Source organism: Artemia franciscana, chromosome 19, assembly GCF_032884065.1.
Source record: "Artemia franciscana chromosome 19, ASM3288406v1, whole genome shotgun sequence".
NCBI lineage: Eukaryota > Metazoa > Arthropoda > Branchiopoda > Anostraca > Artemiidae > Artemia > Artemia franciscana.
Window position 1 is genome coordinate 18,373,184 of NC_088881.1, and position 19,442 is coordinate 18,392,625.

Genomic DNA, 19,442 nt, shown 5'->3' on the forward strand with positions numbered 1-19,442 from the left:
CCGTCTAAAATAGAACAAATAACTTGCCATGCAAGGACAGTATCTTTGAATTTTTCTGAAGATATTTCAGATTATGCCCAAAAGCACCCTCGCAGCACCACCTGGCATAGGATGAAATCTCGAAATATTCATTCTAATCAAAATAGTTCAAAGCTCCAAAGAATGTGCAACTGGGGGCAATTTCACCCGTGTGTTCAAGGTGCAAGGACTCCAAATTATATAACCAGCCATTCTAAGCCGAGGATTCACAGATGCAATTTATATGAATAGTGAACATTCAACACCTTTCTGAAAGCAGGACTTTGCTCTCTTCTGCACCAATAGTCAATTAGTCAATAGTTAGCCAATTAGTCATCAGTAAATAGTTCAGACTTGAATCGTTATGTCATCGGATCGGGACTTGGCTTTTTTTTTAGCTTCAAATCCAGATTTAGTTTGCTGTTTCACAGAGTTAGGACTTAGTTCGGTTTTACACCGAATTAAGAATTAGGCTATTTTTATATTGAACCAGGACTTTGCCTATTTTTTAAGAAGGCATGAATAAGCATTTTTTTTGCCCTGAATCAGTCCATAACATAGACCTGGCTCATTTTTAACTGAGATTAAAAACACTTGTATGATTCAAGTTTAAGCAAGATGTGACATACCCTCTATTCTCCTAAAGAGGAAGTTTAAGCAAGATGCAACATGCCCTCTATTTTGCTAAAAAATTGCTATTTGGGAAACGGGGTAATTGGATCGTGGGCTTCCATTTTTAATGTCAATGATACATGTTTATTTTGTAAATTTTATCAATTTTGAGTTCAATGGTTGACTAAAAGTTTCAGATAATACAGTGGGTTACAGGGGTCCTCAAGTGCAAAAAAGACCACAGAAAGGGGGCCTGTTGCCCTATTTCACTATTAACCTATGAAAATGCACCTTAAAAAATATGTTTTGATTGAGTGGGCTATCACCGAAGTTTAAAGATCGTATGTTCTATATAAAATTGCAGGATAAAAAAAAATACATGGAAGACACAATTCGGTCTCTAAACTCAACACCGTGCATTGACTTTTATATGATTAAAATCGTGTTCCAGAATCACGCTCGTAGCTAAGAGTGAGATCTAACACTAATTTACCAAACACTTTATTTCTATATAATGAACTATAATGATCGTTTATGTAATATGGGACGTGTCCCTTACTAGGTTGCTAGCTACCGCTGCAACGGATTAGGAGTTAAAAGGGTACTGTAGTTTTTACTATGGGACCTGATCGTCTCTTACTAGGCTGCTAGCTACTGCTGCAGCTCGGATAGCTACAGCTGTCATTTTGATGTGTACGTAAGCTCCCTATGTATCCTTTATATAGTCTTAACTACAAACAGGAAAAAATCTACTTTTTCGGAATAGTAAGAGACGAACCTCAAAGAGTCAGGCAGCTATTTAAGTTCTTTGAATGATAGTCTATTAAAATAAAATATCCTATTAAACCTAATTTGAAGTTCTGGGGCTTCAAAGATATTTTCTATCAAATATGTTATTTCACCCACTGTTAGAATTCTTTACCATATAAACGTTTCATGTTGTAATGCTTGGTAGTTAGAACTTTGAATCCTGGGATCAGAGTTCAAATTTTGGTGGAGCCTTTTTATAACTTGTATTTTACATATACTACCATGTAGATTTCTGCCGTAATTTCTTCTTTTCAAATTAATGTATAAAAATAAAACTAGTTTTAAAATTTTCTGGTATTTTTCTGGTTTGAATTGAAGGATTAAAATGATTGCTCAGACACCAAAAATATTTTTTGCAGTTACTACCAATATTTTTCGGGAGTCATTCTAGTTTCAGTTGACAAATCAGATTTTTGTTAAAACCCCTCAAAACTTATTGCATTTTCTACAACTATGTTTATATGCTTTTTATAATAGTAAGAGTTCTTTAAAGATGACCTATTAAATAGCTCTACGATGTTCCAGTGCCAACCCATCTGCGGAGGAAAATAAAGAAAAAAGAAAAAAAGATACCGCATATAAGAATATCGTGGTTGTAGCCACTTTTTTTGATTTTTAAGCCAATATATATCCCTTACTGTTCAAGCCTATGGGTGATAAGTTTACTATACAGGGCTTTCAAACAAGATGGTTCTAATGGTTTACTTTTTGTTTTGATCTAACTCTATTTTTAAGAGTTATTGGTTATTGTAGTTCTTATTAAGGGACGTGATCGTCTCTTACTAGGCTGCTAGCTACCGCTGCAATCCATATCAAAAAATTAGCAGACCTAGCTATCTGGCTTCACTTTTGTGTTTCAGTGAAATTTTAAGTTGCTGTATGTGTATTCAGCTAGTAATTATTCTACTATTTTATCTTAGACACCGGAGTAATATTTTTTTCTTGTTTCAACCAGAAATGACATTTTATTTACAGTACTCATTACATTATGCTGACTTTTACCTAGGTGGCTGGGGAGTACTGCGGTCATTTTCGGTTTACTCATGGAATTTTAAAATGGTTTTACGAAGACTTCATGCTGAATATGGCGTAAATGCGTTTTTCAGATTAGATGTCACCCCACATCCATATGATTCAACAAGAAATATTGTGAAGGTAAGTTATTTACAGCAAGTTTGAGTGGTCAACCGTGCTCTGGACTTACTTGTTAAACTAGTGGCCTGGTGAGAGGTGTGGCTTACCAGTGCAGAGCTTAAATTGGTTATACTTTGTTGAAGACTAATATGCTGCCCCCATTTTTAAGTGTTTCTTTTAATCAATGTGAAACACCTACTCAAATGACGAAAACTGAAAAACTGAATTCACAAGATTAATCCAATACAAAATTTAACTGTCACAAAGCTCTACCTATCAACATTCAATAAACGCCAAATTCAACCCTTGCAAACTTCAACCCAGCAATCCAAGAAAATTCATCCCGAGCAAAACTTAAGATGTTACAACTCACCTCAGCACAACTCAATTGAGGCAAAATTCAACTTACGCCAAACTCAATCTAGGCAAATAGACACTGGAAAAATTAAACCCAGTGGAACTTGGCTCAAAAATTCAACCCAAGCAAATTTTAGCCAAGGTGGCATACAATGTAAGATAAATTTAACACAAGTAAAACTTAAATCAGACTAAATTACTTTCTGCAAAACTCAGGGCTGAATAATCCCACCCGGAAGACATTAAACGTATACAAAATTCAATTTTTCCCCATGATGTTTTTCAATTGGTTTCGTCGTACAACATCTTTTAGTGGGGTTATTTGACCATACGGTTAATAATTTCAGACGTTGCTTATTTCTCTTATAGTTACCAAAATTGACTCGTGACACTCTAGCCATTAATACACGTTATATACTTAGGGGAATTGTAGATTCTTTCTAGCTTTAGGGATTTTTTTCGAAATTTGAGTTCTTTTGGACGAAATTTAAGAGCCCCATTTAGAATTCAAACATTAGAATTTACTCCTTATATGGATGGGTCCACCTCCTCCTTACTTTTTCTTGTTTTTCTTTAAAGCTTGACATTTCGTTTAGAATACCTTAAACAATTACTCAAACTACTACTACTACTACTAATAACTCACTGCAGCACCAAACCGCCTGAGGCCAACACAGCTACGCACGCTCCTCCTCCAACCTAATCTATTTAAAGCCTCCCTCTTTACACCCTCCCAGGAAGTTCCCACTTCCTTTAAATCCTTATTTATGACATCCTCCCAACCCAGACAAGGACGACCTGCTTTCCGTGTAGCCCCAGACGGTTGGCCAAAAATGACAATCTTCGGTAATCTGTCATCCTTCATCCGTAGAACGTGGCCTAGCCATCTCAACCTTTCTTTCATTATAGCCCCAGAAAGCGGGATTGAACCACACTTTTCGTACAACCTACTGTTTGAAATACGGTCAGTCAGCCGGTTACCCAGAACAATCCGTAGGCAATTTCTCTGGAAAACATCTAGTAAATTTTCATCTGCTTTTCGGAGTGTCCATGCTTCAGAGCCATATTTGACCACTGTCATCACTGTAGCTTCCAATATTCTAATCTTGGTTTGTAGGCTTATCTTTCTATTCTTCCAAACTTTTTTTAACTGTGAAAAAACACCCTGAGCTTTAGCTATTCTACTTTTAACATCTTCACTGCTCCCACCATCTTTACTAATAATACTACCAAGGTAACTGAAGCTCCCAACCTGATCAATCTTTTCGTTACCTAAGGTCACCTGTTGATCTTCACTTATTCCTAACCTTAGTGACTTAGTCTTCTTAACATTAATTTTCAAGCCTATTTTAGCACCCTGAACTCGTAAAACCTCTAAAAATTCATTTATTTTGCTCACACTTTCATCTAATATGCTTAAATCATCAGCATAATCTAAGTCCAGGAGCGTTCTTCCTCCCCATTTGATTCCATGGTCTCCAATTGCCTTTCCTCTGCTCCTTAAGACGAAGTCCATCAAAATGATCCATATAAAGGGGGATAGAACACAACCCTGCTTAACTCCTGATTTAATACAAAACCAGTTGCTAACCTCATTTCCTACCTTAACCGCAGCAGTATTATTCTCGTACATAGCGCAAATCACTTTAATGTATTTTTCTGGTATACCATATAACGATAAGACCTTTGTTAACGCTGTTCTATCAACAGAATCGAAAGCTTGCTCATAATCGATAAAACTAAGGACCAAAGGTGTTTGACAACGAAGGGACTTCTCAATTATTAACCTAAGAGTGAAAACATGGTCGACACATCCTCTACCTTTTCTAAAACCGCATTGTTCTTCCCTTAAAACTTTGTCTACAGCATGTCTCAGTCTAAAAAGTATCATATTACTCAGTAATTTGCTACCTACTGAGACCAGACTAATGCCTCGATAATTCCGAGATTCACTCTTGTCACCTTTCTTATACAGTGGTTTAATTAAGGTTTTCCTAAAATCATTGGGTACTTCCCCTTTTTCAAAAATCATGTTCATAATCTTCAGTAGCTTATTCCTAACCTCAGAGCCACCATATTTAAGGAACTCATTAATCATACTATCAGCACCTGGGGCCTTATTATTTTTTAATCCTTCTAGTACTGTCGCTAATTCTTCCTCACTAAACAAATCTTCCTTCACATCCAAGGTATCACAAACTTTTTCATTTTCATCTATATCTTTTCCTGCAACTGTATCTCGATTTAGCACATTCTCAAAATGTTCCACCCATCTTTCTTTAACTTTTTCCTTATCACTAATTGTGACCCCATTTCTATCTTTAACTGGGACTAGTCCGGATCGGCTACTCCCTTTCAATTTATTAACATGCCAGTATAATATTTTACTATTATGCCGTCTAGCCGCATCTTCCAGATCCTCAGCAATTTTATCCATCGCCTCCATTTCACATCTCCTTAGTTCATATTTTAATGCTTTCTCCACTTTCTTTACATTCCTTTTGTTTTCATACGACCTATCGCTCAGATAATTCTTATACAAACCCCTTCTACTCTCTATTAAACCTAAAGCTTTTTCACTAATATTCCTAGTTGCAGTCTTAGCACTCTTCCCTAGGACACCATCAGCAACTTCACAAATTGTTTTTCCGAAATTATTCCATCCATCTTCCACATTGTCAAATTTTAAACCCTCACGTTTAGTCCTCAACTGTTCCTGGAATTTTTTTCTCAAATTTTCATCCTGAAGTTCACCAACATCATAACTTTCCGGGAGGGAGTTACTCTTCCGAAATTTCAGCTTTAAATTAACCTTAGACACTACTAGATGGTGATCTTTACTTTTAACATCAATAACGGCACTCCTATACACCCTAGTATCTTGTATTGATCCTGCTAGTCTTCTGTTTACAATAACATAATCAATAAGGTTTGCTGTCTTACCATCACGTGAATACCATGTCAACTTATGGGCCATTTTGTGACCAAACACCGTATTGGTTATAACTAGGTTGTTATACCTACAAAATTGCAAAAGCCTATAGCCATTACTGTTTTCTTTTCCTACACCAAAATTACCTAGGCTAGGATACCATCTATCCCTATTTCTACCAACCTGGGCATTAAAATCTCCTAGCAAAAACACCATATTTCTACCTGGTACCCTGTCTATTTGCTCCTGTAACTGTAAGTAAAATTCATCTGAGTCACTAGTATCTCCATCAGTTGGTTCAATGGGGGCATATACTACTATAACTGATACCCTAAACTTTTTAGTCATAAAATGAGCAATTAGTATTCTATTATTAATACCTTCCCAGCCTAAACAAGACTTAGCAGCTTCCTTATTCATCATGAGCCCTACTCCCTGTCTATGTACCCCATCCTTCCTTCCTGAGTAAACAAATTCTATGTCACCTAATTTCATGCTTCCTACCCCTGGGATATGAGTTTCTGAAACTCCTAATAAATCCAGTTCAAACCGTCTGAATTCGTCAGTCAAAATGTCGATGCGATAGTCATTTTTTAACGTCGTAACATTCCAAGTTCCAATTTTCATGTTCTTTAAATCTTTGAAATTATTTTGGCCTCAAGAAAAGCAGTGATCCCGGATACCAGTGCAGGATGGGGACCAACATATCTTCTCAAGTCTACACCGAAGCGCTTAAGCCGGCTTAGAACCGGACAGCAAGAAGTCCCTGGGACCTCCAGTAAGTTGGAGGCTTTGTGCAATCCTGGGCCCATCTTAGTCACAACATGGTTTTCAGCACTTGGCGATGCTCTTCTATCGACAAGAGTCGAAATCCTGCACAGACAGTCCCAAGCCTATTACCTCCGACTCATTATATATTCATGCCTATAAATATTATCCTACTACGGGGAGGCAGCCCATAGTAGATAAATTAGCTAGGAAGAGGTTTTTCAGCCCGAAAACGCCCATCAAAACAAACCAAGCCCAGAAAATTATCCAATAATCAGAATCCCGTACGAGTGCTGTGTTGTTTACTAGGCTATAATTTCCTCGAGGGGCGCCACTCCTCAAGTGGGAAAAATTGACCGCAAGTTTCCCAGTCTTGCAGGTACCCCGAAAGGGTCGAGGCAGCCCTTTACAGAGGCCGTTGTCCATAAATCTGGATCTTACGCCCTGCCGCAGTTGTCCTCCTATAGAGGATCCTCCCACGATGGTGTTCTGCTTCACCATGCAATTTAACCCATTACTGGGAGAAGGTTTGTAACTCATCTGACGCGTGAACACGGCAGTTGGCCCTGCTGAGTGTACATTTGAGGGGCCTTCTTCCTCCTCCACCTGAAATTATGACCCCCAGGGGAGGGTTTCCCAGTTTCTATTATGGGCCCCACTGGGACAAGGTCCTACTTGGCCTAAGCCTCCTATGGAGCTACTCTACCTATCTATAGGGCTTACATATATACATATATATATATACATATACATATACATATACATACATATACATACACACATACATATACATACATATACACATACATACACACATACTCACTAACGTGCAAATATATACCCTGAATTGGTATAGGCTAGGTCTGTATATGGTGAATATTAATTTCCTTTCTGATGCAAATGCACAATAACTTTGGATTCAGGATGCAATTCTTACTATAGAGATAAGTATTTTTCTTACTTGAAGTGTATGTGCAGAATTAGAAATTCTGCTGGTACTACAAAAGTAGACCTAAGTAGCCAATTTAGCCTGTCTGAAACATCTCACAAGCCAACACCTTATAAAAAACACCTTTGATAATTTAAATGAATAAGGAAACTTATTAGAAATTCTGCTGATACTGCAAAAGTAGACCTAAGTAGCCAATTTAGCCTGTTTGAAACATCTCACAAGCCAACACCCTATAGAAAACACCTTTGAGAATTTAAATGAAGAAGAAAACTTATTAGAGACTCTGCTAATACTGCAAAAGTAGACCTAAGTATCCAATTTAGCCTGTTTGAAACATCTCACAAGCCAACACCCTATAGAAAACACCTTTGACAATTTAAACGAATAAGAAAACTAGTTAAAAACTCTGCTAATACTGCAAAAGTAGACCTAAGTAGCCAATTTAGCCTGTTTGAAGCATCTCACAAGCCGACACCCTATAGAAAAACACCTTTGACAATTTAAATGAATAAGAAAACTAGTTAAAAACTCTGCTAATACTGCAAAAGTAGACCTAAGTATCCAATTTAGCCTGTTTGAAACATCTCACAAGCCAACACCCTATAGAAAACACCTTTGACAATTTAAATGAATAAGAAAACTAGTTAAAAACTCAGCTAATACTGCAAAAGTAGACCTAAGTAGCCAATTTAGCCTGTTTGAAACATCTCACAAGCCAACACCCTATAGAAAACACCTTTGACAATTTAAATGAATAAGAAAACTAATTAAAAACTCTGCTAATACTGCAAAAGTAGACCTAAGTATCCAATTTAGCCTGTTTGAAACATCTCACTAGCTAACACCCTATAGAAAACACCTTTGACAATTTAAATGAATAAGAAAACTAGTTAAAAAAAAAAACTCTGCTAATACTGCAAAAGTAGACCTAAGTAGCCAATTTAGCCTGTTTGAAACATCTCACAAGCCAACACCCTATAGAAAACACCTTTGACAATTTAAATGAATAAGAAAACTAGTTAAAAACTCTGCTAATACTGCAAAAGTAGACCTAAGTATCCAATTTAGCCTGTTTGAAACATCTCACAAGCCAACACCCTATAGAAAACACCTTTGACAATTTAAATGAATAAGAAAACTAGTTAAAAACTCTGCTAATACTGCAAAAGTAGACATCAAGAAAAAAAAAAGCAGAAAACATAGGCATAGCACAGCTTAAGGAGGAAAAGCTCTCTTTTGTAGGAATAGTTGTTTTCAGGAATCAGCATATTGTTAACGTTCGGATTTTCACTAACGAAAAGCTTTTGTAGTTTTACCTTTTAAGAAATATCCAATTTTTCATTGTAGTAAATATAAATCTGCTATCCTTTTACTTTGTAATTCAACACAAATCGTTTGTAACCTCTCTTTTTTGCATTTGGCGCTGAACTGTATGCTCTTATCTTATGATCCCATCGGAACGGATGAATTGACACTTAACATGGAGACAGATAAATATACTGTATTATGAGAACGATATAATTTAACGACATTATTTTAAAAATGAAATACTATTAAAGTTGATTTATGTGCTTTTATTGTCTTGATTGGAAGTTTTTTAAGAGAATTCTAATTCACGTTAAAATCAAGCCGTCCTTTGCATAAATTTTAAGAGCTTCTATGTCGATACCCCTTACTAATATTATAATAGGGTCCATGAGGGCATCCATGAGTGTACTCAACATTGTCCTCAACATTTACGTTATCAAAATTTTATTTGATTTTTAACATTACGCTTTGTTAAATGCAAAAGCACGTCGATTTAGCAATTCCTTTAAAACGAACCCTGAAATGGCTCTCTATAATGGTTAACATTCCTGAATAATTAACAAGAGGAAATTTTTTTCTAGGATTAAAATTTTTAACAAGAATCATGTACACCTGAATCATTAACAAGTGGAAATTTTTTCTAGGGGGGGGGGTAACAATTTGAAGTCAAAGCTTCAAATAAAGGGGACATAAATGTACAAAATACATTCAAGTATAAGAAATTATTTGGACAAATCGTCAAGCTCTAGAGGTTTCAGGGGAATGGAGCATAGGAAGGCCCTAATCTCTCGAAGTCTGTCTAGAATATAAAACAAGACAGCTGATTAATTGGCGTTTGTTAATGATGCATTTGAAATAATTGAAATAGTTGTTCAAAAATAAAAAGCATTTAAAAATACATAGTAGTAAGAACAAATTAATAAAATTATTACAAAAGGTAGGCACAGCAAGAGATGATAAAAACATATCAAGTTTTGGTTAACAACATATTTATTAGGAGTTTCAGAAACTCATATCCCAGGGGTAGGAAGCATGAAATTAGGTGACATAGAATTTGTTTACTCAGTTACTCAATTACTCAAATGCAAGGGAAATTGAAATGGGATGAGAAATCTTCGAAATGCTTCTAGAATGGAAGATGTTCTTGATGCGCGTTTCCTTTAAACAATAAAATCTTTACTTTAAATGTTTTAAAGGCAATCAGTAAATAAATTACTTGCAATTACCCATGACTTCGGTTGTACTGAGAGATGCTTTCAGTAAAGAACTAATAAAATATGCCTTAAGAGCGGGGGATTAAGGAGGCAGTCCCCTCATATAGGGAATAAATTCTGTTCATTTTAAGTTCTAATGTTACTTTTTACTTCCATTTGAGAAAATAGTTATTTAATATAACCTAACATTATTGTAAGAGGTCCTATTAAAAGATAGTTTTTAGTCTGAAATCTGTGTCTTAGCAAAAATTCCTTTGCCTACAGTAACAAGGACGAAAGATCGTGTTAAACATTGAATAGCAGGCTTAGACTTAAAAAAAGGCTGAGGAGGCTCTATATCTCTATATTGATTCTTCTAATAAAGAAGGGTGTCCTTAGGTTTTTATGATGATGTTTTCCTAATGAAAGATCTTTGGGGAAATGGGAACTCCTTCACAGGGTTTAAAGAGGGAGGCTTTAAACAGAATGGTCTAGAGGAGGAGCATACGTAGATGCATTGGTTTTGGGGGGTTTGTTGCTGCAGAGGGCTATTCGTAGTAGTAGCAACAGTTTTACATTGATTTATGAAGATTGTACAACGATCTATAATTATTTTTTGTGCTATAACTTTGAATCATTATGAGTTGTTACTGCACGTCTCAATATCGCTCTTTGCTCTTCTTTGAAAAGAATTCTTTTTTGGAAAGTGCTTATTAAAATTAATCGCTAACAAGACAATACTTTATAAGATTACTTTTCAAAAAGATAGAAAAAATGGGTAATTTGGCAACAATTTAACGAAACATGAAAACGGATCTGATTGATACATTTCATTTTTTTTTTCCAAGAATGCTATCCCTCAGTCATCAAAATGAGAGTTTCTTTCAAAAACTTGATTAAGCTTTTTTTTATTTTCTCTGCCGTATACCGTTTCTAAACGAAATTCGAAAGGAGTATTACGGAATTTTAATTTCTCTTTTGAATCCTTGACGGTGCATGAAGAATCTTCGGAGTTCTTAAAATAATTTCTTTTTTTCGTGGAATTTCTAGAATATGTTATAAATTACGAAAGTGACGATGTTGTGGAAGCTTAGGAATTTTCCGTTAGACTGTGAAATAAAAAGAAATATGCAGCTAAATAACAGTGAAAATGAAATAGATAGTCCTGACATAGAGAATCCCATAGTAAAATTTTAAAATATTGAGTTAATGTTTAGTGTTTAGCTGAGAGTGAAGTATACACTTAGTTCGATATTGAGAAAATATTATTCTTAAATATAAAAACAAGAAGGCATTACAGCTCTTTTATAATCTAGGAAGCCAGAAATGGAACCTAATTTTGAAAAAGGAGGAAACGAATAGTTGTGCTGCCGAACCTGGGCCGTTTACTTTGAACTTATCTTCCAGCATTCTTTTTCATCAGAGAACGACTATAGTGATTTTTGCTTTCTAAAGACATTTTACAAACCTTATTCCTAAGACCAATAATTAAAATGGGAAAATGGCCAAGAGAAAAATTACCTTACGTACGCCTGGAATGCTTCAAGTTTTACTGCGTATCTTCCAAAACCCATGCAACAAATTAAGCACTTGAGATTAAGCGTTTCGTAGTTTAGATTCAACTTTAAATTTATGATCATTTTCTTGTCTGTGATTAAACCTTACAGGAACTCATATTATGATACAAAAAAATGAATACTATTTGAAAACATTAAAACTAAAAAAAAGTAGCCAAGATCTTTTCTATGAAAAGAATCTTAACAGCCAGTTCGTGGTAACGAACTGTAAAATAGGAACGACTCTGCCCAATCGTAACCAGAGCTCTGAAATAATGAATTTCGACAACAATTAACACATCAAAAGAAATGGCTCTTTATGAAGATTCCAAATATATAAAATTCAAGTATCATGTTACCCCTCAAAAGCAGCGATCCTGGAAAAATTTGTTTGATTTTCGAAAAAGGAAGGCGACACCCCCCCCCCAAAGCTAAGTGATCATACTGAAAATCACATCATCAAATTCAGCAGATCAGAGAAATCAGCGGATTGGAGATTCCACAAAAATGTGAAATTTTGTTTTTTTTTGCCAGAAGAATGGTCATGGATGCATTTATTTGTTTGTTTGTTTGCTTGTCTCTTTCTCCAGGGGTGACCGCATCGATCCAGGAATCCTAGAAGGCCGGGAGAGGGCTTATTCGAACGGTAATTTAAAGTTTCAGTGCTCTTTTTCTTAGCAGCCAAAAGGATTAGAGGGCAACTAGCTCTCACGCCCGTTTTTCCAAAAGATATACGATCAAAACTATGGGATAGCAATTTGGTTTAGCATAGTTGAAGGGTTCAATAATTGTCCATCTGGGGATGACACGGCCCCCCACAATCACCGGGGAAAGGCCTGTAACTTATTTAATTTGTCCATTGTGTACTTATGTTGTTTGTTATTGGAAAATTTACCAATTTTTTCGGGGGGGGGAGGGGAATTTTCCATGGGTAGAATTTTCTTGCGAAGGAAAGTTTCCCAGGTGAATTTTCCAGGATGAATTTTACACGGGGGGATTTTTTTAACTGAAAGTTAGGAGGAACGTTAAAACTCAAAACGAACAGAAATTATTTTATACACGCGAGGGGCTGTCCCTTCATCGTCCCTCTCTCTTAAGCTGAAATTAAAATTTTGGTCCCAATTGTTTGAGAATTACTACTTGATCGCAAGGAGGCTGTTAAATTTGAATGAGATGTATTTTTGAAGAACCTTAACACTTTAGCGTAAAGAGCGATGGATAAGGAAAGGGCAGTCCCCACCATACACGGAATTATATCTCTTCCTTTTAAGTTTCAATATTGTTCTTTACTTTAAAAGGAGAACTTTGTTTCATTCAATAGCTTAAAAAGAACAAGAATTTTCTTGTGAGTAGACCCTCTGCCGAAATCACAACTCATCCTGCCATAATTTCAACATCAAGATGATAATTATATTTCTGTAAAGTACAAACAAAAATTAGTGTAAAAAGTTGATTTTTGCGGATGCCCCCTCAGTGATTCCTTTTGGGACTAGATCATTCATTAATGAAAACTTTTGCCTGTTTAAGTGTGACGTTTGTTTGGTTTGCATCGCTCTTTCATTTTTGAATATTTTTAAAATTTAGTTGCTGTAAACAGAGTTCTCTGATTAACAAATTTACGTGTCAAAGCAGGCTATCATTTATTCATTCAGTCTGACATTACAATAAGGTTATCGTGTGTTTCAATGAATATGCATAAATTCTTATTGCTTTCTGAAAGGACCCCACATATTTGTTCAGATGATTGTAACTTTCCTTGCGCTAGATTCCTTTCACTGTCATTCGAAACACGACAACTTACATTTTTGTTTTCATTGATGACAATATGATAGTCGTAAAGACGGTAAATGAACGAGCTAATGGCATGATTATCCTTTTATGGGGATACTATTAGAAAATCTTTCCCCTTCAAGCTCTAGATGATTAGGGTTAAAATATTGTTCTTCTTTCAATGCCTGTTCAAGGTTTATTATACGTTACAAACTACAAAAAGAGACAACGCTCTAGCGTTGCTTATTATTAAGAGCCATAAGATTTCAATGCATTCTTATCATTTTTTTTCATATGGAAGGGGCAATCATATAGAACTCGGAGGGGGCTCATTAGATTGGAAGTCGAAAACTGTAGTTTAGTAAACTCTAAGACACAAAAGTTATCGGGTGGTGACAAGCCCCACTACCACGCTCTTTTACCCCAAATTTTTGATCAAAATAATGAGGTAGCAGTTTTGTTGAAAATAGTCCAAAGGTCAAATAACTCCGCCTCTGGGGATCGAGATTGCCCCCCACAACCCCCAATGTAAGAGCTGTTAGCTATGCAAGTTTCCCATTGCTTACATTTAAGTCTGTTATTAGGAAAAGAGGGCATATTTGGTCCTGGGTCTTCAAAAGGCTTAGAATATTAAGGTATAATTTAAGGGAAATATTGAAAGGATGTCAAACAAAATCGAAATAAGCTTTGTGCATTCTAGTTGTAAAAAGGGCATACCAGCAATATCTGAATGACAGTTGAGGGTATTAAGTTGAAGCTTCCAGGGTATGTTGAAAGGGATGTTGAAGAGTCATTGGAGGGTAACCAGCAACCTCACTTTTCCATTCTAAATGCCCCCTTCCTTCAACACCAACAAAAATTTCCCTTTAAACCCTCACTTTTCCCTTTTAAATGCACCCTTCCTTCAGCACCAACCCAAATTTTTAATAAGCCATTTTGTCCAAAATAGTCAAGAAACTAAATGGTGGTCTGATAGCAATGTCTCTGGGGATGCCGTGCCCCCGGGAAAAGTGTAATTAATTATGCAATTCCTCCATTGTTTGCATAAAGAATTTATCCTTGGGAAAGTGGTGAATTTTGATCCTGGGTATACCAGAAAAGGTTAAGAGTACTAAGGTGAAACGGCAGGGAACGCTGAGGGGGATGTCAAACTAAGCCAAAGGATAATTTGTGCATCCAGTTTATCAAAAGGTCGTATCTGCGATATCTTAAGAGCGGCTAAGGGTATTAACTTGAAAGTTTCAGGGCCAATATTGCTACTACTGCAGTGAATAAAACTGTGAATACTTGCGACTACGACTATTTGCAACTGCGACTTTGACTACTGGCAAGAGTGACTACATGTGACTGCATTTGACATGCATCTGCGAATACGACTTCGACTACTTCCAACTGTAGCTACTAAAGACTACGGAATACTTGCGACTGCATGAATTATGACTTTGACAACTTATGGCTGTGACTGCAACTACTTGTGACTGCGAATCTGGCTCGAGTGCTACTGCGGCCACTTTTGACTGTTACTTTTTGTAACTGCGACTGCTTGCGACCGCGAATGTGACAACTCCTGACTGCAACTGTTACTGCTTGTGAGTGTGACTACTACTAATAGTGCTGCTACTGCTACTGCGATTTTAACTGTGATTGCAAATTTTACTACAGCTTTTACTATTAGAACTTGAACTATTGAATCAAAACAGTCTGACTGCATCCTGCTTGTCAACATGGCGTAGGGCACACAGGTTTTTGGAAGTGCTTATCTGCAATAGCTCACAAATAGCTAAGATTCCTGAGTTGAAAATTTCAGAGAATGCTGAGCGAGATATTGCCCAAAATCAAAAGCTACTGTATGCACCCAGGCTGTCAAAAAAGCATTATAAATTTTTGAAATTTCAAGAATGTTCACTGGGATATTGAACTAAATCAAAAGACACTGGTTGTAAAAATCCTGGCTATCAAAATGGCAAGTCTGCAATATTTCAGAAATAGTTAACGGGTGGCATTAAGTTGAAACTTTCAGAAAATGCCGAGGGGATGTTGAACTTAATCAAAATACAACTATGTGCATCCCAGATGTCAAAAGGGCGTATTTGCAATGCCTCATAATCAACTAATGTATCCAAATTAACTTTTAGGGTATTCTTAAATAAATAGAACGATTTTATGTACATCTAGGGTGTGAAAATGGTGTTGGCAATATCTCAGGAACAGTTAAGAAGATTAGGTTGAAACTTTCAGAGAATGCTAGAGGTATGTTCAACCCCATCAACAGACATTATATGACTTCCGTCAATGTATCTGCTATATCTAAGAAAGGGCTGATGGTATTTAGTTGAAACAGCAGGGTTTTCAGATTTCGTTACCAAAAGCTATTCGATATTTATCTTCCTTTACTTTCAATCTTTTATCGACTGCAGAAAAAAAGACTACGCCATCGCTAAGCCTTTAATAAAAATGATATCAAGGCTTTGGCACCATGTGAAACATGCGACACGACGAGAAGGCTACTGTTATAGCTTGCAGCAAAATGACAAGACACTTGTATCGTCGGATTTATTCATTGGATTCAGACTTACCAATTCCTTGAAAATAGAAAAAGATATCGTATTTTCGGTAACTAAAGCAATCGATGTCTTATCTATGCATAAGTCACTAACCTACTTTTAAACCGATTTTTCTTCAAATTTTTTCAATGATTAATTGTATGATCTTTTTTTTTAATAACTCAAGGTTAAATCAATTGTTAAAAACGATTTTAGCTATTGGAAGAGGAAAGAATTCCTGGAAAAGCTATGTCAGCATACGTCTTTTTTCAGGATTGTTTTCCAGCTGCTCTATTTCTAGCCACTCAGGACATTTTAGCATCAATATATCTTCCTACTTAGCACACTTCTTTGTCTTTATTTCTCAGTTATTGTGATGGTCACGATCGACATAAGAATCATTGTCTCCAAGTTTCCTCAAGCCCTATCAAAGGACTCATTATCAAGACTAATTATTAGCTTAGAAATAGCGAGCATAGCTCTTTTGCTCATTTAATCTTTTCTTCTAGATCTCTCCAGATGGCCTGGGACTAAGGGAAAGGAACTATTATTATATAGATCCAGAGCATAAGGTCAGTTCTTCCATTATTCATTAAAATATACAAGAAAAGAACTATTTGGCAAAAAAAAAATCAATGTCAAATCTATTAAAAAACGACCAACAAAGTAATCGTGAAGGGAAAGCAATTAATCACGTTTTCCAACAGAGAATACTCACGGCCCGGATATCACTCTATACGTCGTATAAGTGCACCAGTAAACTATATTACTAATCATAAATTTGGTAGTTTTGAGGTTAAGCCTTTTTAAGAAACAGAGTATTAATTTCTGTTTGAAAGGAATCTCTAAAAAAAAATTTACTGTGTAATTTAAAACAGATAATATATTATCTGCATATATTAACATATAGTGATTATAAATCACTGAACATATAATTTTGGATCAAACATATGACTCGAAAGGAGATTTAACCCCCCTCCCCCCAAAAAATGTTTGTCCGACTCGTAAAAACGTGACAAAAATGAATATAAGCAAATTTTCGATGGGTTTTTTAGTTTTTTGTAAACACCCTTTCCCCCCAAAAAAAATGTTTTTGTAAAAACCCCTTAAAAAAGTCCTGGATTATTATAAAAACAAATAATAAAGCTTACAGAGATTTGGAAGTGCTTCCTAAATGTCAAGATGTTGCTATGACGTCCGAAGGAATATACAAGGGAGAGCAAAGCCCGACCATTGGACATATGAAATACCAAATCTTGAAATATTACAAGTACATATAATATTAGTTCCTGACAAAATACCTTAATATTAATCATTGTTCCCTAGAAAATCTAGGGGAGATAGGACTGGTAAGCAGGGTTGCCAAATTATAGAATAGATCATGCATATTTGATTCTAATATTTCTGGTGGATTACATAGGTTATATGTGCGAAGGATTTTTTGTTTTTTTGATGAATTAATTAAGTCAATATAAAGTTTTGTAGTGGAAACCCAAGCGTCTTAGACAAGGGTTTAGAGCTGTGAAATTTACATACATAAGCAGCGGGATTAACTTAGTCCAAAAGTATAATTTTTCACTAAATGTCTATTTCCGAGAGTTTTTATTTAAAAGAACCTAAAAAGACTTAGCACGGCCTGAGCTTGTTGGGTGTCCACGTCTCGCCGCTCTCTACAGTGACGTCCAACTTTGTTCTGTTTTGTTTTTGTCCTTATGATGGCGTCATTAGAAAGTATTTGTGAGTCAGTCCTTTGTGCGTTCCCATTTACATATTTTCTTTTTCTTTTTTGTGCTATGACAAACTTAACTTTTTCCTCAAATCATGTAGCCTACTAACATACCATGGTACTACCTATTTTTGTTATTAATACCATGGAACAAAAGGTTCATCTTTTTTTAAGATGCAAGAAAACCTAAATATTGCAATTTCTGGCACAGCCTCTGAGTAACCTAAATAAGAAAAGCAAAACAAAATATTGCTGATAACTGCCCTCATGCATTTTATTGAATAAAATAAATTCCATTTCTTATTTGAAAAAAACAATATTAAACCTGTTCTGATGTATTTTGTAGACACAATAAGAAAGGCAGGACGGTGCAATAAGATAATATGACAAACATATTCAAGAGCCATTGTCGGTGCTTAGGGCGTTGAATAAACGTTTCTGTTGCTAGATATGGAGTAACAAATTGTACTAACACTGTTTTCCTAGATAACATAATTTTTAATTAATAGTAACTCAGTTTTTAATTATAGACTTTTCTTAATCTTAAACAAAAATGAATTATATATTACATGTCTTAATTACATTTCGTAATCACTTTTGTGTTTCCATTGAGCAGCTACAGAAATGACCTGTTGTTAGCAAAGTTTCAGAGGTACTAATTTGCCAAAATTAGGGGTGGAGAGATTGTGCTTTTAAAAATCTAGGAAGGCGGGGGTGTAATCTTCCGTATATTGAAAGGCATTTCTCGATGGGAACACCACCTAAAAGGTTATTTTTCAAAACCCAGGGGGGGAATCTAGGGAACGCCATTGTAGAGATTTATAGAGATCTATATACTAAATGCCCGTCCAGGCATAGCTTTTATATCCGTATTTTAGTTGCAAAAGGCTACTCAAAGGAAAAAGATGAGGCCCCCGATGAGGTCCTTTTATCTCGAGATGAAAATCCTCCTTCCATTCTCCATTTTTTTCTCTTTTTTTTGACAAAACTACATTTTTTCGAGAAGTGTTAAACCTTTGTAAGCGCAACTTAGTTTTTACGATTGTTTTTACAGCTTATATTATTCATCTATATAATAAATCTGAAAAGGTGATGATTTTTTTTAAACTGCATATGGGGTACTTTTTGTCACCTTTTTATTTTCTTTAGTTTTATCCTCTCCCAGGAATAAAAATGCCAAGTCATAAGATATTAACATTTATTTTGCTAGACAGTATTGTTTGATATCCTACCTTATGTACAACGAGATACAATTAAGTCATTTACTTTATCAGTCGGTTTCAAAAGGGTAGGGTACCAGAATTAGCAAGCTGGTATCCTACCCATAACTACTTGTATCCAGCAAGCTTGAACACAACGCTGTAATATTTAATGCATGAGTGGTTACAACCTTTTTTACTAGGTTCTGAAAATTTTCTATTTCTTAATGCATAATATTTACTTCTCAATTTGTCTAAAAGAGACAGTTTTATGAATAAAGTTATTTCATACACTTTATACCTTTTCTTTGGATATCTCCCAACTACCCTGCTGTAGCACTTTCAGTTCTTAATTTATCCTCACCACCATTCAAGTAACTAAAAACCTTTGCATTTTTCAACTTGAGCCATTTCTCTCTCTTCAAGCATGGTATTGAGTCATTAAAGACTGATGGAAGTATGCACTTTCGTTAACAGATCACTCAATTACTAGTCACTCAAGGGATTCTGAATGTAAAGAGATAGATGAAATTTAAATCTTCCAAAAGCACATTTCAATATGGA

The 19,442-nt window shown here is 35.6% G+C and overlaps 1 protein-coding gene across 7 annotated transcripts in view; it reads left to right on the forward strand.

The window, feature by feature from the left end:
- Nucleotides 1-19,442, forward strand: part of LOC136039368 (endothelin-converting enzyme 1-like) — a 223,018-nt gene that overhangs the window by 106,698 nt on the left and 96,878 nt on the right. For all 7 annotated transcript variants that reach the window (XM_065723039.1, XM_065723038.1, XM_065723043.1 and 4 more), the window contains 2 exons: nt 2,447-2,595; nt 16,463-16,525. In XM_065723039.1, the coding sequence (XP_065579111.1) occupies nt 2,447-2,595; nt 16,463-16,525 (212 nt within the window). The remainder of the gene's footprint in view (nt 1-2,446; nt 2,596-16,462; nt 16,526-19,442) is intronic.